The sequence below is a fragment of the Microchirus variegatus genome (genome assembly GCF_963457635.1).
Source record: "Microchirus variegatus genome assembly, chromosome: 19".
Taxonomy (NCBI): Eukaryota; Metazoa; Chordata; class Actinopteri; order Pleuronectiformes; family Soleidae; genus Microchirus; species Microchirus variegatus.
The window spans coordinates 12,099,937-12,116,651 of NC_139820.1; the positions used below are offsets into that span (position 1 = coordinate 12,099,937).

The 16,715-nt window shown below is 39.7% G+C and overlaps 1 protein-coding gene across 1 annotated transcript; it reads left to right on the forward strand.

Annotated features, from left to right (window-relative positions):
- atpv0e2 (ATPase H+ transporting V0 subunit e2) lies at positions 1–12,810 on the forward strand (the record flags this gene model as incomplete). The annotated part of the gene is made up of 3 exons (XM_083905857.1): positions 1–104; positions 7,373–7,420; positions 12,717–12,810. The coding sequence occupies 3 exons, from the start codon at positions 1–3 to the stop codon at positions 12,808–12,810; spliced, it is 246 nt and encodes an 81-aa protein (XP_083761983.1).
- Between the last annotated feature and the right edge of the window lie 3,905 nt (positions 12,811–16,715).

A 16,715-nucleotide genomic window follows, 5' to 3' on the forward strand; every position in this document is an offset into this window, starting at 1 on the left:
ATGGTGTACCACTCTCTCGCTCTGCCCATGATCTGCTTCACCACGCTTTGGGCGCTGGTGGGGGTCGTAGCCCCGTTTTTGGTGCCTAAAGGACCCAACCGAGGGTAGGTGGTCTTTACTGGCGTTAATTGGCTGCCGTTTCCGTCGATTATGTTTTCCCTCATATTTTATCCGCATTCACTCATTAGTTTCTTTCCTTCATATTTTCAGTGTTTGTTACACATTCAGACGTATAGCATTGTTATTATAACATGAGCTTGTGATGGAGGCCGTGCGCGTCATCCATCTATCATCCATCCCTCCATCCATCCATTCAGCGAGTCAGTCCTTTCACATGTGATGTAACCTCGTATCGCCATTAGGTCGCGCCAGAGCACAGCTGTGATGAAATAAACGCTGCACGATTATTTTCATCATCGATTCCTCTGTTGATTCATTCTTGATTAAATGAGTAATCATTTGGTCCATAAAATGTTGATCAATGTTTGTCAAAGCTTGAAACTATTATGTTCTCAAATATCCACAAACCAAAAATGATTCAATTTGAATGATTGCTTTGTTATATGGAGCAGACAAACAATAAGATTGTTGCAGCCCGAGATTAAATTATTTTTATTTGCCAGAAATTTAAGAGAAAATAATTGTATGTAGTGTTATACAATAGCACAATCAGCTGGTTGTATGAATTGCTGTTGTTTCATTATTCCAGAATGAGCCTTTTATATTTACATCAGGAGCAGGGTCATTAGATGCTGATACATTTTACACACTGTACCTTTAAAACATATTCAATACTTGAATCTGTTGAAGTACACTTTGTCAAACCATCAGTTTGAAACCTACATATTTACAGTCATGTACAATAATGGAAATATTACTTTAAAAAAGTAATTAGTTACAGTTACTGGTTACCTCTCCCGAAAAGTAACTGAATTAGTTAGTAAAGTAACTATTGCATTACTTTCAAGTACATTTTAAATGCTCAAAGATTTTGGACCTCACCTTCACCCCCTATTTAACAGAAATTAAAATGTATGGGCATATTCAATTATTTATGATAAATCTGAATGTTATAATGAAATGGACACATAAATAAATTACAGAAATGTACAGTGTACAGAAATCTAAACTTTTTTAATGTTGCTGTGGGACAAAGGGAGTCTAACCAATACCTGGCTACGAGTTTGTTAAGCTCGGTCTGGGACAAAAAGATATCAAGCTTCAGTTGTTTTGATTGCGTAGCACTGTCTTCATGGAAGCGTGTGACACTGAAAGTCATTTCATTAGGTCAGAATTGCTTGACACCCACATGGAGGAGCACTTTAGTCCAGGGCATAATGTGCATTTAACATAAAGTATTTCCTTTAATTTGATTTACGAAAAGAGTAATGGCTATACTTCCAGTTCAAGACGACTGCTTAAGGATTATCCGGCTTGCCATTCCTGTTGTTGATTGTTTACTCACTAGTGTTGTTGAGTGTGCAACTAGGCTTGCTTTTGTGTCAACACGGGATGTTTAATGTTTAAAAAGTAAACCTGATGTTTTATTTTCCTACTTCCTTTTCCGCTCATGCTGAATTCTGCTGAATTTATGCTGAAAAATTAAATAAATGTCGAATCATAACTACTAGCGGTGTTGTGGACACTGTCCACAGTCTCTCTCCACCGTTGACATGAGATTCCATGCAGAACAATGAGCGAATAACGTTAAGCAAGTGAAAGCAAATGAATGCATGAGAATTTACATTTCCAAGATTTGTGTATTTACCAAAGAAAATTACAAAGACTGACTTTGACCAGGATCCCAAGGACAATCACATTCACTTGCGTGCTGAAAGTCAATAAAAGTGGATGTGGGTGAAGCAGCTCTTACAAATAGTCCTCCCAAGTTAAGCTGTGTCAGCACATTCAGTCCTTGAATTTGATGTCAAACAAGGTGTAGGAACCTTAACAAGGTGTGGGAACTTTATATTTGGACCTATTGTTTAAACACGACAGATTCTGAAAAATCTGACTCAATTAAAATATACCAATTTGTACATAACATTTCTGACATCCTGCCATTTCACAAAGTTTCATAAATTTTACACACTGCTGTTATAGACCAAACTACGGAAGCGTATTGCTGCCACACACACAAAAAAGTGGGGTGCTCAGTATTACTTTATAACGATGAACTATCACATTATTTCAAGATAAGATTGTTTTCTCATTATAACGATAAACTATCACTTTATTTTGAGATAAGACGTTTTCTTGTTATAACGTCAAAACATCTTAAATCTCAAAATAATGTGACAGTTTCTCTTTATAACGAGAAAATATCTTATCTCGAAATAATACGATAGTTTCTTGTTGAAACTTAATAGTTTCCCATAATAACGTAATACTGAGCACCGCACTTTTTTTGGTACATGTCTGGGGGCAATACGCTTCCGTACCAAACACCTAATATTATTTATTTATTTTAAAATAAGGTAAACATACGTCTCTCTTGGGGTGTCAAGCGAGTCTGACCCAGCTGCACGGGTTCAGTATCATTACCGGCAGTAACAGGAGGTGAGGACGCGGGTTGATGGCTAACGGATGCGGGGTGAGAAGTGAACGAGAGAGGATGTAACCCCTCAAAAAAGCATTGAGCCTTGGCTCTTTCGTGGCGTCTCTCTCGGAGCCGATTGTCTCGACCAATCGCTAGGTCAATAAGGGAATCTAAATTTAGAGAGTCATCACGAGTTGCCAGCTATGCCCGTCTGCCAGGTCCATTGGTGGTCAGATTGTTATGTCACACTCTTTAGTAGAGAGACTGGTTGGACCAGAAAATGCAGAGGAGACAGATCAGGAATTAACAAGGTTTATTGCAAATATAGTTACTAGCGAATGCAACGGGAACATGAAAGGGGGGCGGCTTGGAGAGACGATGCAGCTGAACTGGGAATATGGCGAGAGCCCAGGGCGAGAATCAGTGAGCAAGGAATGTCTAGAATGGAACAGACTCACAATGATGAATGGAGACAGGAGAGAGTCCAATGGCTGAGATGAGTGGTGGTAAATCCGCAGCTCTCTGGGAAGCAGGAGACGTAGCGACCTGAGGCAGAACAGCACGAGTGAGTAGTCCAGAAGTCAGAGTTGGAAATGTCACAAAATAAACTCATTGACATTACCACTTGTAGGGCAAAAGCAATCTGACGCTGGTGACTGGGGCAGCAAAGGCTTAAGAAGCCTCCTGATTGCCGAGCATAGACAGTCTGCTTTAAATCACACCACAAATTTTCAATAATATTCAGGTCTGGGGACTGAGATGGCCATTCCAGAAACGTATTCGTTTCTCTGCATGAATGCCTTAGTAGAATTTGAGCAGTGTTTATGGTCGTCTTGTTGAAAGATCCAGCCCTGGCACAACTTCAACTTTGTCACTGATTCCTGGACATTGTTCATCCACAGTCTGCTGATATTGAGTGAAATCCATGCGACCGCAACTTTAACAAGATTCCCAGTCCCTACACTGGCCACACAGCCCCACAGCATGATGCCATGCATGATGCCATGCTGTGGGGCCACAGCATGGCATTTAAGGCCTGCTGCAGCAGGCCTTAAATGCCTGCCGCATTTGGTGGCAGCATTTAAGGCCGCCACCAAATTTTACTGTAGGTAGCAAGTGTTTTTCTTGGAATGCTGTTATTTTCAATACATGCATAATGGCCCTTGTTTTACCCAAATAACTCTATTTTACTTTCATCAGTCCACAGCACTTTATTCCAAAATGAAGCTGGTTTGTCCAAATGTGCTTTAGCATACCTCAAGCAACTTTGTTTGTGGCGGATGCAGAGAAAAGGCTTCTTCTGCCTTACTCTTCCATACAGCATCTCCTTGGGTAAAGTGTGCTGAATAGTTAAATGATGCACAGTGACACCATCTGCAGCAAGATGATGTTGTAGGTATTTGGAGCTGGTCTGTGGGTTGACTGTGACTTCTCACCAACCTTCGCCTCTGCTTATCTGAGATTTTTCTTGGTCTGCCACTTTGGGCCTTAACTAGAACTGTACCTGTGGTCTTCCAATTCCTCACAATGTTCCTCACAGTTGAAACTGAGAGCTTAAATTTCTGAGATAGCTTTCTGCGTCCTTCCCCTGAACTATGATGTTGAACAATCATTGTTTTCATTTGAGAGTTGTTTTGAGGCACCCATGTTGCCACTCTTCAGAGAAGATGCAGAAAATGAGAAACACTTGCAATTGGCCTCCTTAAATACCCTTAGTTCTCATGATTGGATTCACCTGTGTATGGAAGTCAAGGGTCACTGAGGTTTAGGGTGCATCATTTGCCCCAATGTCAGAAATTAAACTTGTACCCAATTTTTAAATGTGACAATAGCAAATAAAAGAAAATCTGTGGAATATTAGCTTAATTGACTAGTATCTACTGGGTCCACCGAGCATCTGAAGTTAAGTGCCTGCGGCGGCCTTAAATCTGGGCTGAAAAATCAGTTTTTCTTCAATAACATAAAAAATAATGAAATAATATTATTCTTATATTATAAATCGAAGTTGAATATAAACATGGACATTACGCATCATTTAGTACCAGTTTTATGTCTCATGTATCATTATTATTTTCTGAGATATGGCAAAAGTGTCATTTCTTTGGGACCTCAAGGACCTTGAATAAGAAATTGGTCCTGAATTGTAACTCACAATATCAGGTATTGTTATATCCACCTAAAACTTGATGTGAGACTACAGACCTGCCCTGAACAGACCTGTCCCTACTCTGCCTTCACAGCCCGACATGCACCGATAATAACTAGTACCGCAAGTGGTATTAAAGCTCCAACCACTCGGTCCTATGGCACATATATGTGAGTTACTTACAAACATTTACTTGTTTTTATGGTCAAAAAGCTCCTAGTTGCTGCAAATGAGCCGATGGAAATCTCTCCTCACTGAAGCTCTCGACAGCCGCGCTGTTTCAGACTGAAATCTCACCCCATGAAGACAGAACTGTGTTGTGATTGGCCAGCCAAGGAGAGCTTTCTCAACTGTCTTGTGATTGGCCAGGTACCTGGAAGTGCAGCTCCCCCTCTGGAATGGTGGATGCACTGCTACTCATTATCAAAACGTTGTTTTAACAATGTTTAAAAATGGCTTCGTCACGACTCCCTGCCGCAGTTGGACCTCGAGTCAGAAGACTCTGTTGCAAGTGAAACACCTCCACAACTGATGTTCTTCTTCTTCTGTGGTTCAATGTATGCAACCGGATGTGCCCGGACTAGTGCCCGGAGCAGGAGGATCCGCTGTTTAGGAGAAGTGATCCTTACATCACGATTCCAGGCTTTTTCAGAGCACATGCAGAGCCCAAGAATACAATAAAACCCAGCGTTAGACAAACAAGATACACACACTACAACGGTGTGATTTGGAACATCTGGTCTATGGGCGCTTTAACAGGTTCAAGCTTGAATCGTGCAAGTCGTTGTGCGCCCATGTCGACACGTGTGCATTGAATTTGTCCTCCTTACTATTTATTACCGGCGCTGTCCCTGCGCCTGACGGGCTGTGGAGCCAGAGTAATTTTTTACATGACCTGTTTAGTGTGGTCCACTTCCTATTGGGAGGTCACATTTTGCAGACATGTTCAGGGCAGGTCTGTGGTCTCACATATCAAGTTTTAGGTGGATACAACAATACCTAATATTGTGAGTTACAATTTAGGACCAATTTCTTATTCAATTCAGTCCTTGAGGTCCCAAAGAAATTACACTTACTGGTACATAGAACTGGTACTAAATGACGCATAAGGTATATGTTTATATTCAACTTTAATTGATAATATACATTCAATTCATTATTTTTTATGTTATTGAAGAAAAACAGATTTTTCAGCCCAGATTTAAGGCCGCCGCGGGTACTTATCTTCAGAGGCTCGGTGGACCCAGTAGATACTATTCAATCAAGCTAATATTCCACAGATTTTATTTTATTGGCTATTGTCACATTTTTAAATTGGGTACAAGTTGAATTTCTGACATTGTTCACATGCTGCTGTTGTTGTGAGTGAGACACAGGGAACATGATGGCACAACCAAACTTGACTGTTCAGTGATTGGCTGTTTGACTGCCACTCCAAAGCCTCTGACCACGCTACAGGTTGCAAGCATTGTAGCAACTTGGTTACAAGGTAGTTTGCTCATGCAACCAATCTATTTTTCAAGCTTTTTTTTTCTAACGAAGTTAAAGTGACTTCATCAAATGTCCTATTGAACATTTTTCTATTGATATCGCAGAAATGGCTATAGCGATACATATCGTTATTGTATTATCACCCAGGCCTAATTCAATTCAAAATCCTCCTGTATGCTTTCAAGGCCATCCAGAAACTCGCCCCTCCATATCTCTTCGACCTCAGATCCTCCTCCTCCATCTGTCTCACTGTGCCCTCTGCCCTTCTCAGCACTATGAGGAACAGAGCTTCCAGCCACTCTGCTCCTCATCTCTGGAATTGACTACCATTTGACATCTGCAAATCTCTTCCCCTCTTCAAATCAAGATTCAAAACCCACTTATTCTAAATAGCTTACTCTCTGTAATTTCACTCCATTATCTGTTCACTGTGTTGTCCTGTTGTCTGTTTTTTTTTTATATAATTGTTTGTCTTTATAAAGTGTCCTTGAGTATTGGAAAGTCGCTTATAAAGAAAATGCATTAAGTTTTTTGGTAACGCTTTCTTTTACAGTCCCCTAATTACCAGGTATTTACCTGGTAAATTCATGGTAACACCAAAGTGTTACTAGGTAATTACCAATGGTAATAAGAAAGTAAATACAGTGAAACTGTTGCCAAAATACTGGGCATTTACCTGGTAACTATATAGTTAATTATAGCGTGTTATTACTGCTGTTAATAAGAAGGTATGTACAGCTAAACTATGGCAAAACTATGGTAAATGTAAGTGTATTATTGGGTTATAAACTGGTAATAAGCAGGTACCTAATTACTAGCTATTTACCCAAGGGGTAATCTAACAAACCTAACCCTAAAAATGTGTGTAATTACATGGAAACAAGCTTGGCTTTCTTTTACAGTACAGTTTTACTTTACTTACCGAGTACATTACCGTGCATTACCCAGTATTTTGGCAACTGTTTCACTGTATTTACTTATCTTATTACCCTTGGTAATTACCTAGCAACACTTTAGTGTTACCATGAATTTACCAGCTAAATACCAGGTAATTAGGGGACTGTAAAAGAAAGCGTTACCAGTTTTTTTTTAACCTCTTGGGAGAAGCATGAGTATTGATTTTATTGTCTAAGCCTGTGTTTGTGGACCCTAAATATACACTGTAATCAAAGTGACCACTTTGTTCTCTTTGACAGCGTGATTGTAACCAGTCTAATCCTCACAGCTGTCTGCTGCTACCTGTTGTAAGTACAAATTCCTCCTCCAAGCTTTTTAAAACCTTACATCTTCATATGACTCTATTACTCTGTTAAAATTGTGTATGATTTAATGATAACTTGTTTTATTATTCTGTGATTAAGTGTTGCAGCTTCTAAATGAAATATCATCTACTGAGGCATTATGGAAAGCTTAGAAAACTTGCGTGATATTGCAAAGCATAGTGTGACATAAGATAAATAGTGATAAAATAGTTATATTAAAAAATATTTAAACACAGTCTTTACTTCATGAAGAGCAGAGAACAAACATTAAAACACATGCATGTGCTCTGTAATATCAATGTATATCTCTGATGAGTTGTTTGCAGGTAAGTAAGTAACCTGTCCCTCAGTATATTACAAGTAATGATTCATGTGACGATTATTTTCTTGAGGAATCACTTGATTCATAAAATGTGTCCAGCCATGGCAAAACCGGTCACAAGTCTACCGAGGGACATTTTGAGTTATTTACATTCTGAAAGGGTGATTTCTAAGCTTTCCAACAATGTCCAACACATGTCAATCTGGCACTCTTCAAACTGCTTTAGGGAGAATTTTAGCCTCAAGGATTTACACCTTCTTGGAGCCAAGAGACAGAATCATCACATGTACATAGAACAACCCCCTCCTGGTCTAAGCTGTCAGTGAAACCACACCTCTCTGTATGAGCACAGATACTATTGCTGTGAGCTACACTGCTACATATACAATACATAAAAAAAACTGGACATAATATGAAATAACTTAAAAAATATAGGAAGGGGGGGGGGGAGACTTATTCTGTTATCATTTCTTGTCCTTACACTCGTGTAGTCGTACAGTGGTATGCACAATTTTGGGCACCCCTGTACATTTTTATGATTTTCCTTTATAAATCATTGGTTTTTTGGATAAGACATTTCAGTTAAATATATCATAAGGAGACAAACACAGTGATATAACGTTAAAGTAAAATAAAGTTTATATGATTTACAGAGATTCCTGGAGATCATTGTCCAGGAATCAGTGACAAAGTTGAAGTTGTGCCAGGGAAAACCATCAAACTGAACTGGAGATGTTTTGTAAAGAAGAATGGTCCAAAATACCTTTCGCCAGATTCCAGACTCTAATTAGAAGCTATAGGAAGCATTTAGAGGCTGTTATTTCTGCAAAAGAAGGATGCACAGATGTTTTCTTTAGTGGTGCCTAAACTTATGCGCATGCCTAATTTTGTTTAAATAATTCTAGAAATCACACTTTCAGAATCTGTAAATAACTCAAAATGTCCCTCGGTCGACTTGTGACCAGTTTTGCCATGGCTGGACACATTTGGCGAGCCGCAGCGAATATCTGTCATGTGTTTCAGTTAGTTGTTGTGAGAGAGTAGCATCATAACAAGAGAGGCTGTGCATCACCCTGCAGTGCTGTAAATAAAAGTGCCATTCTTCAACGCAGACGGAGTCCTGTAATTAAATGTGTGGTTGCTGTACGAGCTAAGCTAAAGGAGCCAGCAGTCTTCGGGGTCTGCCAGCTTGGTGACGGTAACAAAAACTTTGTTACCGTCTAGTTGCCCAGCAACTAGGGCTGGGCAATATATCAAAAATGTATTGTTATCGTAATTTATGCCGAAAGGTAGGCATGTGAAAAGAGGAAGGAATGTGGCATATGTGACCAGCCATGGCAAAAGCGTTCACAAGTCTACTTTGGGACATTTGGAGTTATTTACAGATTCTGAAAGTGTGACTTCTAAGCTTTCCAACAATGTCAAACACATGTAAATCTGATATTTTTTTAAGAAGATGTGGCCATTTGAATGTAGGCACTCCTCAAACTGCTTGTTAACTGTGGAAAGCAAGGAACGTGTGTTCTGGCGATCCACAAATGTGAAATCACAATTCACAAAAGCGAGAAATGCGTGTTCTGGCGCAAGTTACAAATTGTTTTTTTTTTTATTTGTGGATCTCAAAACACGCATACAAATCAAGAAATATGTGTGGATCACAATTTGCACATTTACAAATATCAGTGGAACAAATTTAACTCCACAGGGACTGGGGAGCGATAACAAGAAGTGTATATGGTCTTAATTAGATCCGTGTTCGATTATGGCAGTATTGCATATGGATCAGCTGCTAGGTCAAGGTTTGAGAAGCTGGATGTGATTCAGGCACAGGCACTGAGAGTCTGCAGTGGGGCTGTTAAGACAACGCCAGTACCTGCGTTACAGGTAGAGATGGGATAGATGGCTCTGGAGCTGAGAAGGAAGCAGATGATGGTAAAGTACTGGGTGAATTTGAAGGGACACAGTGATTTTTACCCAACGAGAGAGGTACTGCTGGAGTTCTGGGAAAATGGGAAGAGTCAGAGGGAACATTTTGGGAGAGTGGGAAATCTATTCGCAAACGAACGAAAACGAAGTCTTAGAAATGAGAATAAGCCAAACAATAGTTTATCTAGTGACGCCATTATTGATGCTTGAGGGCCCAGAAATAGATTGCCATTATCTAGAGCTTAAAAAGAAAAGGAAATGGTCAAATATATTTGGTAAGTGCATTTAAATTTCATGTAATGGGAAAGTATAGTGAATCTATACTAATATATGGATGGAGCTAATGGACTAAGTAGGAGAACATCAGATATGTTTGGGGTTCACTCGGTGGATATGCTGGCAGTGCTGGTAGCACTAAGATGGGTGGAAGAGGCTAAGCATAACAAGGTTCTGATTTGCTGATTCATCATCAGTTCTGTTGAGCATGAATTAATTTCATTCTAATAGCCGACAGGACGTATTGTATGAAGTTTTGCAGTCTATGAATAGAATAATGAAGAGAGGAGGTCAAGTTAGATTTATGTGGGTACCAGCGCATGTACGGGTAAGGGGGATGAGAGGGCATATGAATTGGCAAAGAGGGCATTAAGGAAAGGAAGAGTAGAGATGGAAGTGAGTGTCAGTAAGGCCAAGGTAAAGAGTGTCATCTGGGGGGAAATCAATGAAATGTGGCAAGAGAGGTGGGATAGAGAGGGTATAGGGAGGCATTTGTATCAAATACAAAACAGCGTCAGGGTAAACAGGGCAGGTATGAGACACAGGAGAGATGAGGTAGTGATAATGAGGTTAAGGCTAGGGCACTGTGCACTGAATAAATCACTTAAATTAGTAGGGAATCATCAGACAGGACTGTGTGAGAGGTGTCAGGAAGAGGAAGAATCAGCGGAGCACATACTTTTGAGGTGTAGGGCATATGAGGCACATAGAGAGGTGATGAAAAATAATCGAAGGAAATTAGGGGATCAAGAATGGAACTTAAACGGGGTAATGGAAATGAGGAAGAAATAGTAAAAAGAAGTCAGAATAGTAGGGTATAAAATAGGATAAAATTGGGGAATTATATAGGGTGAGAGTATGTGTGCGCAAGTGTATGGTGTGAGGGTGGCCTGTCGCGGGTCCACACTCCAGAGCAGAAGGGGGTGGTAATAAGCTGCAGATGGATGCCAACCGCTGTAAAATTAAAAGAAGAAGCAGTGAATGCACAGGATCGAGCTTGAGGAGCATGTGGAGGTGTGGGCGCACATTGATTCATGTAGAGGGTTTTCACCTACGTCACGTTCGGGGCAGTAACCCGGATGCGCGGCAATATTGAAGGTACATTGAGCTAAAAACTGATGGAAAATGTCAGAAACCACAGAAAGCTCCTCACAACTATAGGTGCAATTATAGGTGCAAAGGCATACAGGGAAGGACTTGGTCAACAAGAAATGGCACGATATTTGGAAATGTCACGGATTCTTGGCGGTGCAGATCCATACGAGTTGGCTCCCTCATCTTGGATCAATGACGACCAGGAGAGTCTTCCATCTATTGTGTATCCTGATATCGTCAATAACGTCTTAATTCAACCTAAACTTAACTGTATGATATCATGAATACCCAAGTAACGTTAGCCAAGAGTTTTTTTCATTTCAAGGACCTACAGTTTGATATGCACAGTCTATATTTCTATACACTGTACACTATATGAATTATATTTTACATTATATATTACAACCACGGAGATCACCGGTGACAATTACCATAACTCCTCACTACTTGGTGCAATTTTAATAATTCAAACTGCCCCTGAAAGTATATAAAATCTATTATTGTGGTGCTAAAAGGGTTAAGAGCCGCTGCTATTATTCACCTGGGCCGAACAAATTCGGAAGTCCAGATTTTTGCCTCTAGATCCTGGTGTTGCTTCGTTAAGCACAAGCGCCTCCTTTCCTCTAATAACTAATAACTCTAATGCTAATGTGTTAGCATAAACGTTAGCAGACTTCATCGTCGCAAAAACAACAAAGAAATTGATTATTTAGTGGCTGAAAGAGAAATGATGACGTGACACCAACACCCTGAACCTCTTATTAATCTTATATCTTTTTATGGGGCGAGTTTTCATTAACGTTGTTAATCTACGTAACGTAAGTGTTCATTCCAAGTCTCATACAGGGATTAAAACATGCTTTGTCTTCTATTAATTCATTGTGTGTTTCAGAAGGTTATGTGGATGCATTGTTATTCTAGCAAATGTGCTGATGTGCTTGAATCATGTGTGAATGGCACAATGATTTAGCAACTAGCTTTCGGCGGCAGGCACTAAGGAAATACAATTTGCTATTAGAAATATGTGTCTATCTTTGATCTTTCTCTCTTATGTATCTATAGTATATTTTGTTTTTCATTTTTATGAAACAACAAAAACAGATGATGGAAATATGACTACACGAGTGTGAGGACAAGAAATCACATAATAAGCCATCCCCCTTCCTATATGTCCAGTTTGTGAATGTATTGTAAATGTATTGTTCTGTGTAGCAGTGTAGCTCACAACAATAGTATTTGTGGTTTCACTGAAAGCTTAGATCAGGAGGGGGTTGTGCTATGTAAATGTGATGATTCTGTCTCTTGGCTTCCAGACGGTGTCTGAATTTCTCCTTAAAACAGTTTGAGGAGAGCCTACATTCAAATGGCCATATCTTCTTCAAATATTATCTGATTTACATGTGTTGGACTTTGTTGGAAAGCTTATAAATCACACTTTCTGTAAAATATCTGTAAAATAACTCAAAATGTCCCTCGGTAGACTTGCCCGGTTTTGCCATGGCTGGCCACATACAGTATTTAGTGTATTTGACAGATATATTAAATATGATTATTATCAATGCAACAGCCTTTAAACATCATCACAGATACTTGTCTTTGCGCATGAATTCCCCCTCTTGGTAACTCTTTCCTCTCTCTCTGCTTCTCTTTACTCTTTAGTTGGTTGGTAGCTATTCTGGCCCAAGCCAACCCTCTGTTCGGCCCTCAGCTGAAGAACGAGACTATATGGTATCTACGCTACTTCTGGGAATAAACAAGTCACAGCAACAGATCAAGGTACAAAATTACCAAATTTAGACTATAAAGAAAACCTGCACCTCAGTGGATGTGCCTTTATCTGTCACATTCAACTTTGTAATATCAGCATCAGTCCCAAAGCCCATATCGTGTTAATGCTTCCACAGTGTTTCTCTGACCCTCCTGGTAAATGTCATTGATAGTAACTCATTTTTCATTCTTCTTCAGGACAATGCGACGTGACACCTCCCTTCGTTCCTACCCCTTGGGTTTGCTGAATTCATTTCAACATAAAAAATAAAAAACACTTTGTGTCTCCCATCAGCAAAACCTCCTGACCTCCTTCAGTCTTCTCTGCAGACTTGGAGGAGTATAGAGTACAGTGTGTGCAATTTTAACAGATTATTATTATCAGATTAATTTATCAGAATAAAATGACAATTCATACAAATTCATCTCATGACTCAGTCAATCAGGAAACACTTTCTGTTAATGATGAGACTGACCATTGAAACAATGACGTCACCTGTCAGCAGTAGATATTTTCTGTATGAAATGTACAATCCTGAAATGCGTTTGTCTTTCTCTGTTTTTGTTGACATTTCTTTACTGTTTTGTGAAGCTGTAGACTGTGATGGTAGCTTGTCACAATAACCGCTGTGTCCGCATGGTCTTGTTATAGAATTGTGATGTGGTGCATGTGTGAGTGTGTGAATGTGGGAGTGCTTGGGCCACTGACAATGACAATCTCAGAGAGCTGGAAAAAGTGAAGAGTGATCGGCTCCATTTATGACCATTTCAGCACCAATCTGCCTCCCACATTCCTCTCATACCTGACACAGCGAGGGCCCTTGTTGCCATGGTGATCCTGTCACACAATTCATTCCAGCTCCCCTCTACCCTTTTTTTTAAATAAAATACTGTGTGCAGATGTGAAACTGCATTTAAAGCACACAAAAATAACAAAAGTAGGCTGCATTTTTTTCCACCACTAGCAGGCTACAATGTGACAAATACGCCCTACTCCCTTCCTGGCTCTCTTGTTAAAGCTCCGCCCTTAAAACACAAGTAAGCGTTGTGCCAAATCTGGTCACACACTGCAAGGACATGGCGATATCTCAGAAACAAACTATTGACCCAAGCTTTAACTGGTCATCATGTTTTAATGTTTTGTAGGTTTTTTGCCACATCATTGTGGCAAATATATACTTTAAATACAAACACTGGTGCCTCCTCATCAACCAGTCATCGCCACAGCTACACCCCTGTTCTTCCTCCCTCCTTGACACTGTCCCTTCCTCTCTTCCTCTAAAACTACTTTGCTTCACCCCAAAAAAAAATCTAAATCAATATACAGCTACTTTTTTATAAAGACCAAATTATGTTGTATCTTTTCCTTCTGCCGTCTTTGATAGTTATGGTGGTGGTGTGTGCATCTGTCAGTGAATGCACAGCAGTGCACTGTACAATGTGTGGGGCCATCACATAGGATGAGACCACGTCAGATCATATCTTCCCATGCCAAAGAAAGCTGATTTTAGCAGTTTTTAGACAAAAATGTTCTCAGAATTGGGGGTGCACATTGCCGCTAAAGTGACAGGTCAGGTTTTTTTTAGTCGTGGTTGACTCTGCTTGATGCCCTTTTCCAGATCCAAACTGAAGATTGTGTTGCAAAATTGCAACTCCTCATTCCCTGCACCAAAGTCCATTTAGAAAACCCTGATTTTTTCTCTATGGATTTTGGTGCAGGAGAATCAACATGGAAAAGGATGTCCCACAGTCAGATATAGCTGCAACTCAAGCTGATGTAGATTTTAGTAGTCTTTTGTTAAGTGATTAAAATTTGTTTTTGCATGATGAATGCAGCAGATTAACAGGGTCAGGTGCGTTCACAACAGCTGGAGAATCTTTGTAACATCCAGGGAAGGGGCGGACCCATTTGAGCAAGTATTCGGCAGGATTAGGCACTGTAAATTATTCAGAGCTTCTCCTGTTGTTTACATTTAAGCGTTTAGCAGACACTTTTATCCAAAGTGATTTACAAGAGAGGAATAAGCTACATATAAGTCATCTTGAAGGTAAGAGAGCTGAGGTGGATCTAAGTGCAGAAGGAGAAGGAGGGGTAGGGTAAGTGCTAGGACAGATGATGCTCTTGGAAGAGCTGGGTTTTCAAGAGATTCTTGGAAAAAAAGAAGACAGACATTTTCTAGAATCACATGTACACACAGAAACCTAGTTTGTTCCCAGCTTTGACTTTGTAAAAGAAAAGTGCTGCAAACTGAAACAGAGCAGTCACATTTTCACAGTCAGTGATTTATCAGACATTAAAGGGCATTATTCTCATTTGATCGGAGAAGCTCACACTGGATGTGAAGTCACCATGGAAAATGTTAAATCTGTGATATTATTCTCTTTCTTATCAACTAGTTCAGTTATTTTGAAAACCACAGACAGTTTTATCTTGTAGTATGTAGTAAGTATTCCTTCCAACATACAAATGGAGATGGAATCACCATGGTAACAAATAGACTGAATCACAAATCTAATTGTTGGTGAGTTTCTGTATGTGACCTTGTATTAGTTTGAAGTAAATTCTTCTGTGTGAGTGACACTGTATGTGAATCACCCAATAAAAATAAGAAAATAAGAAACTATGTGTCTCATATTTGTTTTTGTGAATTTTCTGCTAACATTCTCATATTTCCTGGTGGAATCCACTTAGGAATGAAAGATACATACATACGTAGATGCATACAGACATTTCCACATAGCTCAGAGTCAACTGAAAGTAATTCAATAATTTCTGAGGCATTCTCCATGATTATCAATGTGTTGCCAAACTCCTTCCCTGAAGGTTTAAAATAATAATAAAAATAATTATAATAATGACTATGTGGACAATTAGCATGAAAACAAGAAATCACCACTCTTCAGCAAGAAATCGAGCGCAAGCTAGCAGATAATATAAATGAGCTACAGACACAGAAGGCGACTATGGCTGAGGCTCAGGAGCTCATAGCAGAGTTGGAAAATAGATGCGGTAGAAGTGATGATGGAAATGCTGGAACAGACACGCAAGGTGCAAGAAAAGGTAACCGACCTCGAAGGGGGATCAAAGAGAAACAATATCCAGAACTTCGGCGTTACGGAGGAGACGGAGGGGAACTCCACTAGCAACTATGTAGAACACCAGCTAGAACTCCAGCTACCTGAAGGAACAGAGCTTCACATCCAGAGAGCACACCACGGTCTCGCACGAAAACCAAGTTAAGTTTGAGACAAAAACAAGCAAATCTTTTTTGATTTACGATTGTCCAGGTGACGTCGTCCAGAAACGGAGGTCATATGTGGGTGTTAAAAAGGTGTAATATTAAATCCGACTGGGAGTTTTCTTTTCTGAAGTTGGACACATCTAGACCATATAGAGTTCTAGGAACTCTTTGAGTCTAGGAAGGGGCCCTATTGAGAGATGAGGATTTCTCATTCACCCACCAACGGGGACTCTGGGCATAGTTCACCCCATTCTCTGAAGTCACAAACTTGTTCTTGTTGTATTGACAGTTCATGATTGTTTTGTTCAGAATTGATTGGAGTATACTTACAAAGAATAGATAAACATGATGATGACTAATCAAATCAAGATAATGTCGTTGAATGTAAATCGTCAAAATCAGGGATCTCAAACTCAATTTGCCTGGGGACCGCATGAGTTAAAGTCTGGGTGAGGCTGGGCCGCAGCCCCCCCCTCCTCCAAAAAAGAAATATTTTGAAAAAAAAAATGCGGGGCATGCGGAGCTTTTGAAAAATTTAGGTCAAAATGGGGCATTCTGAGTCTTTTTGAAAGACCATTATGGTGACTCATGAAGTAAGTTGAGAAAAATATGAAAAAACAAAATTAATTATTAGGCCAATTCTGTAACA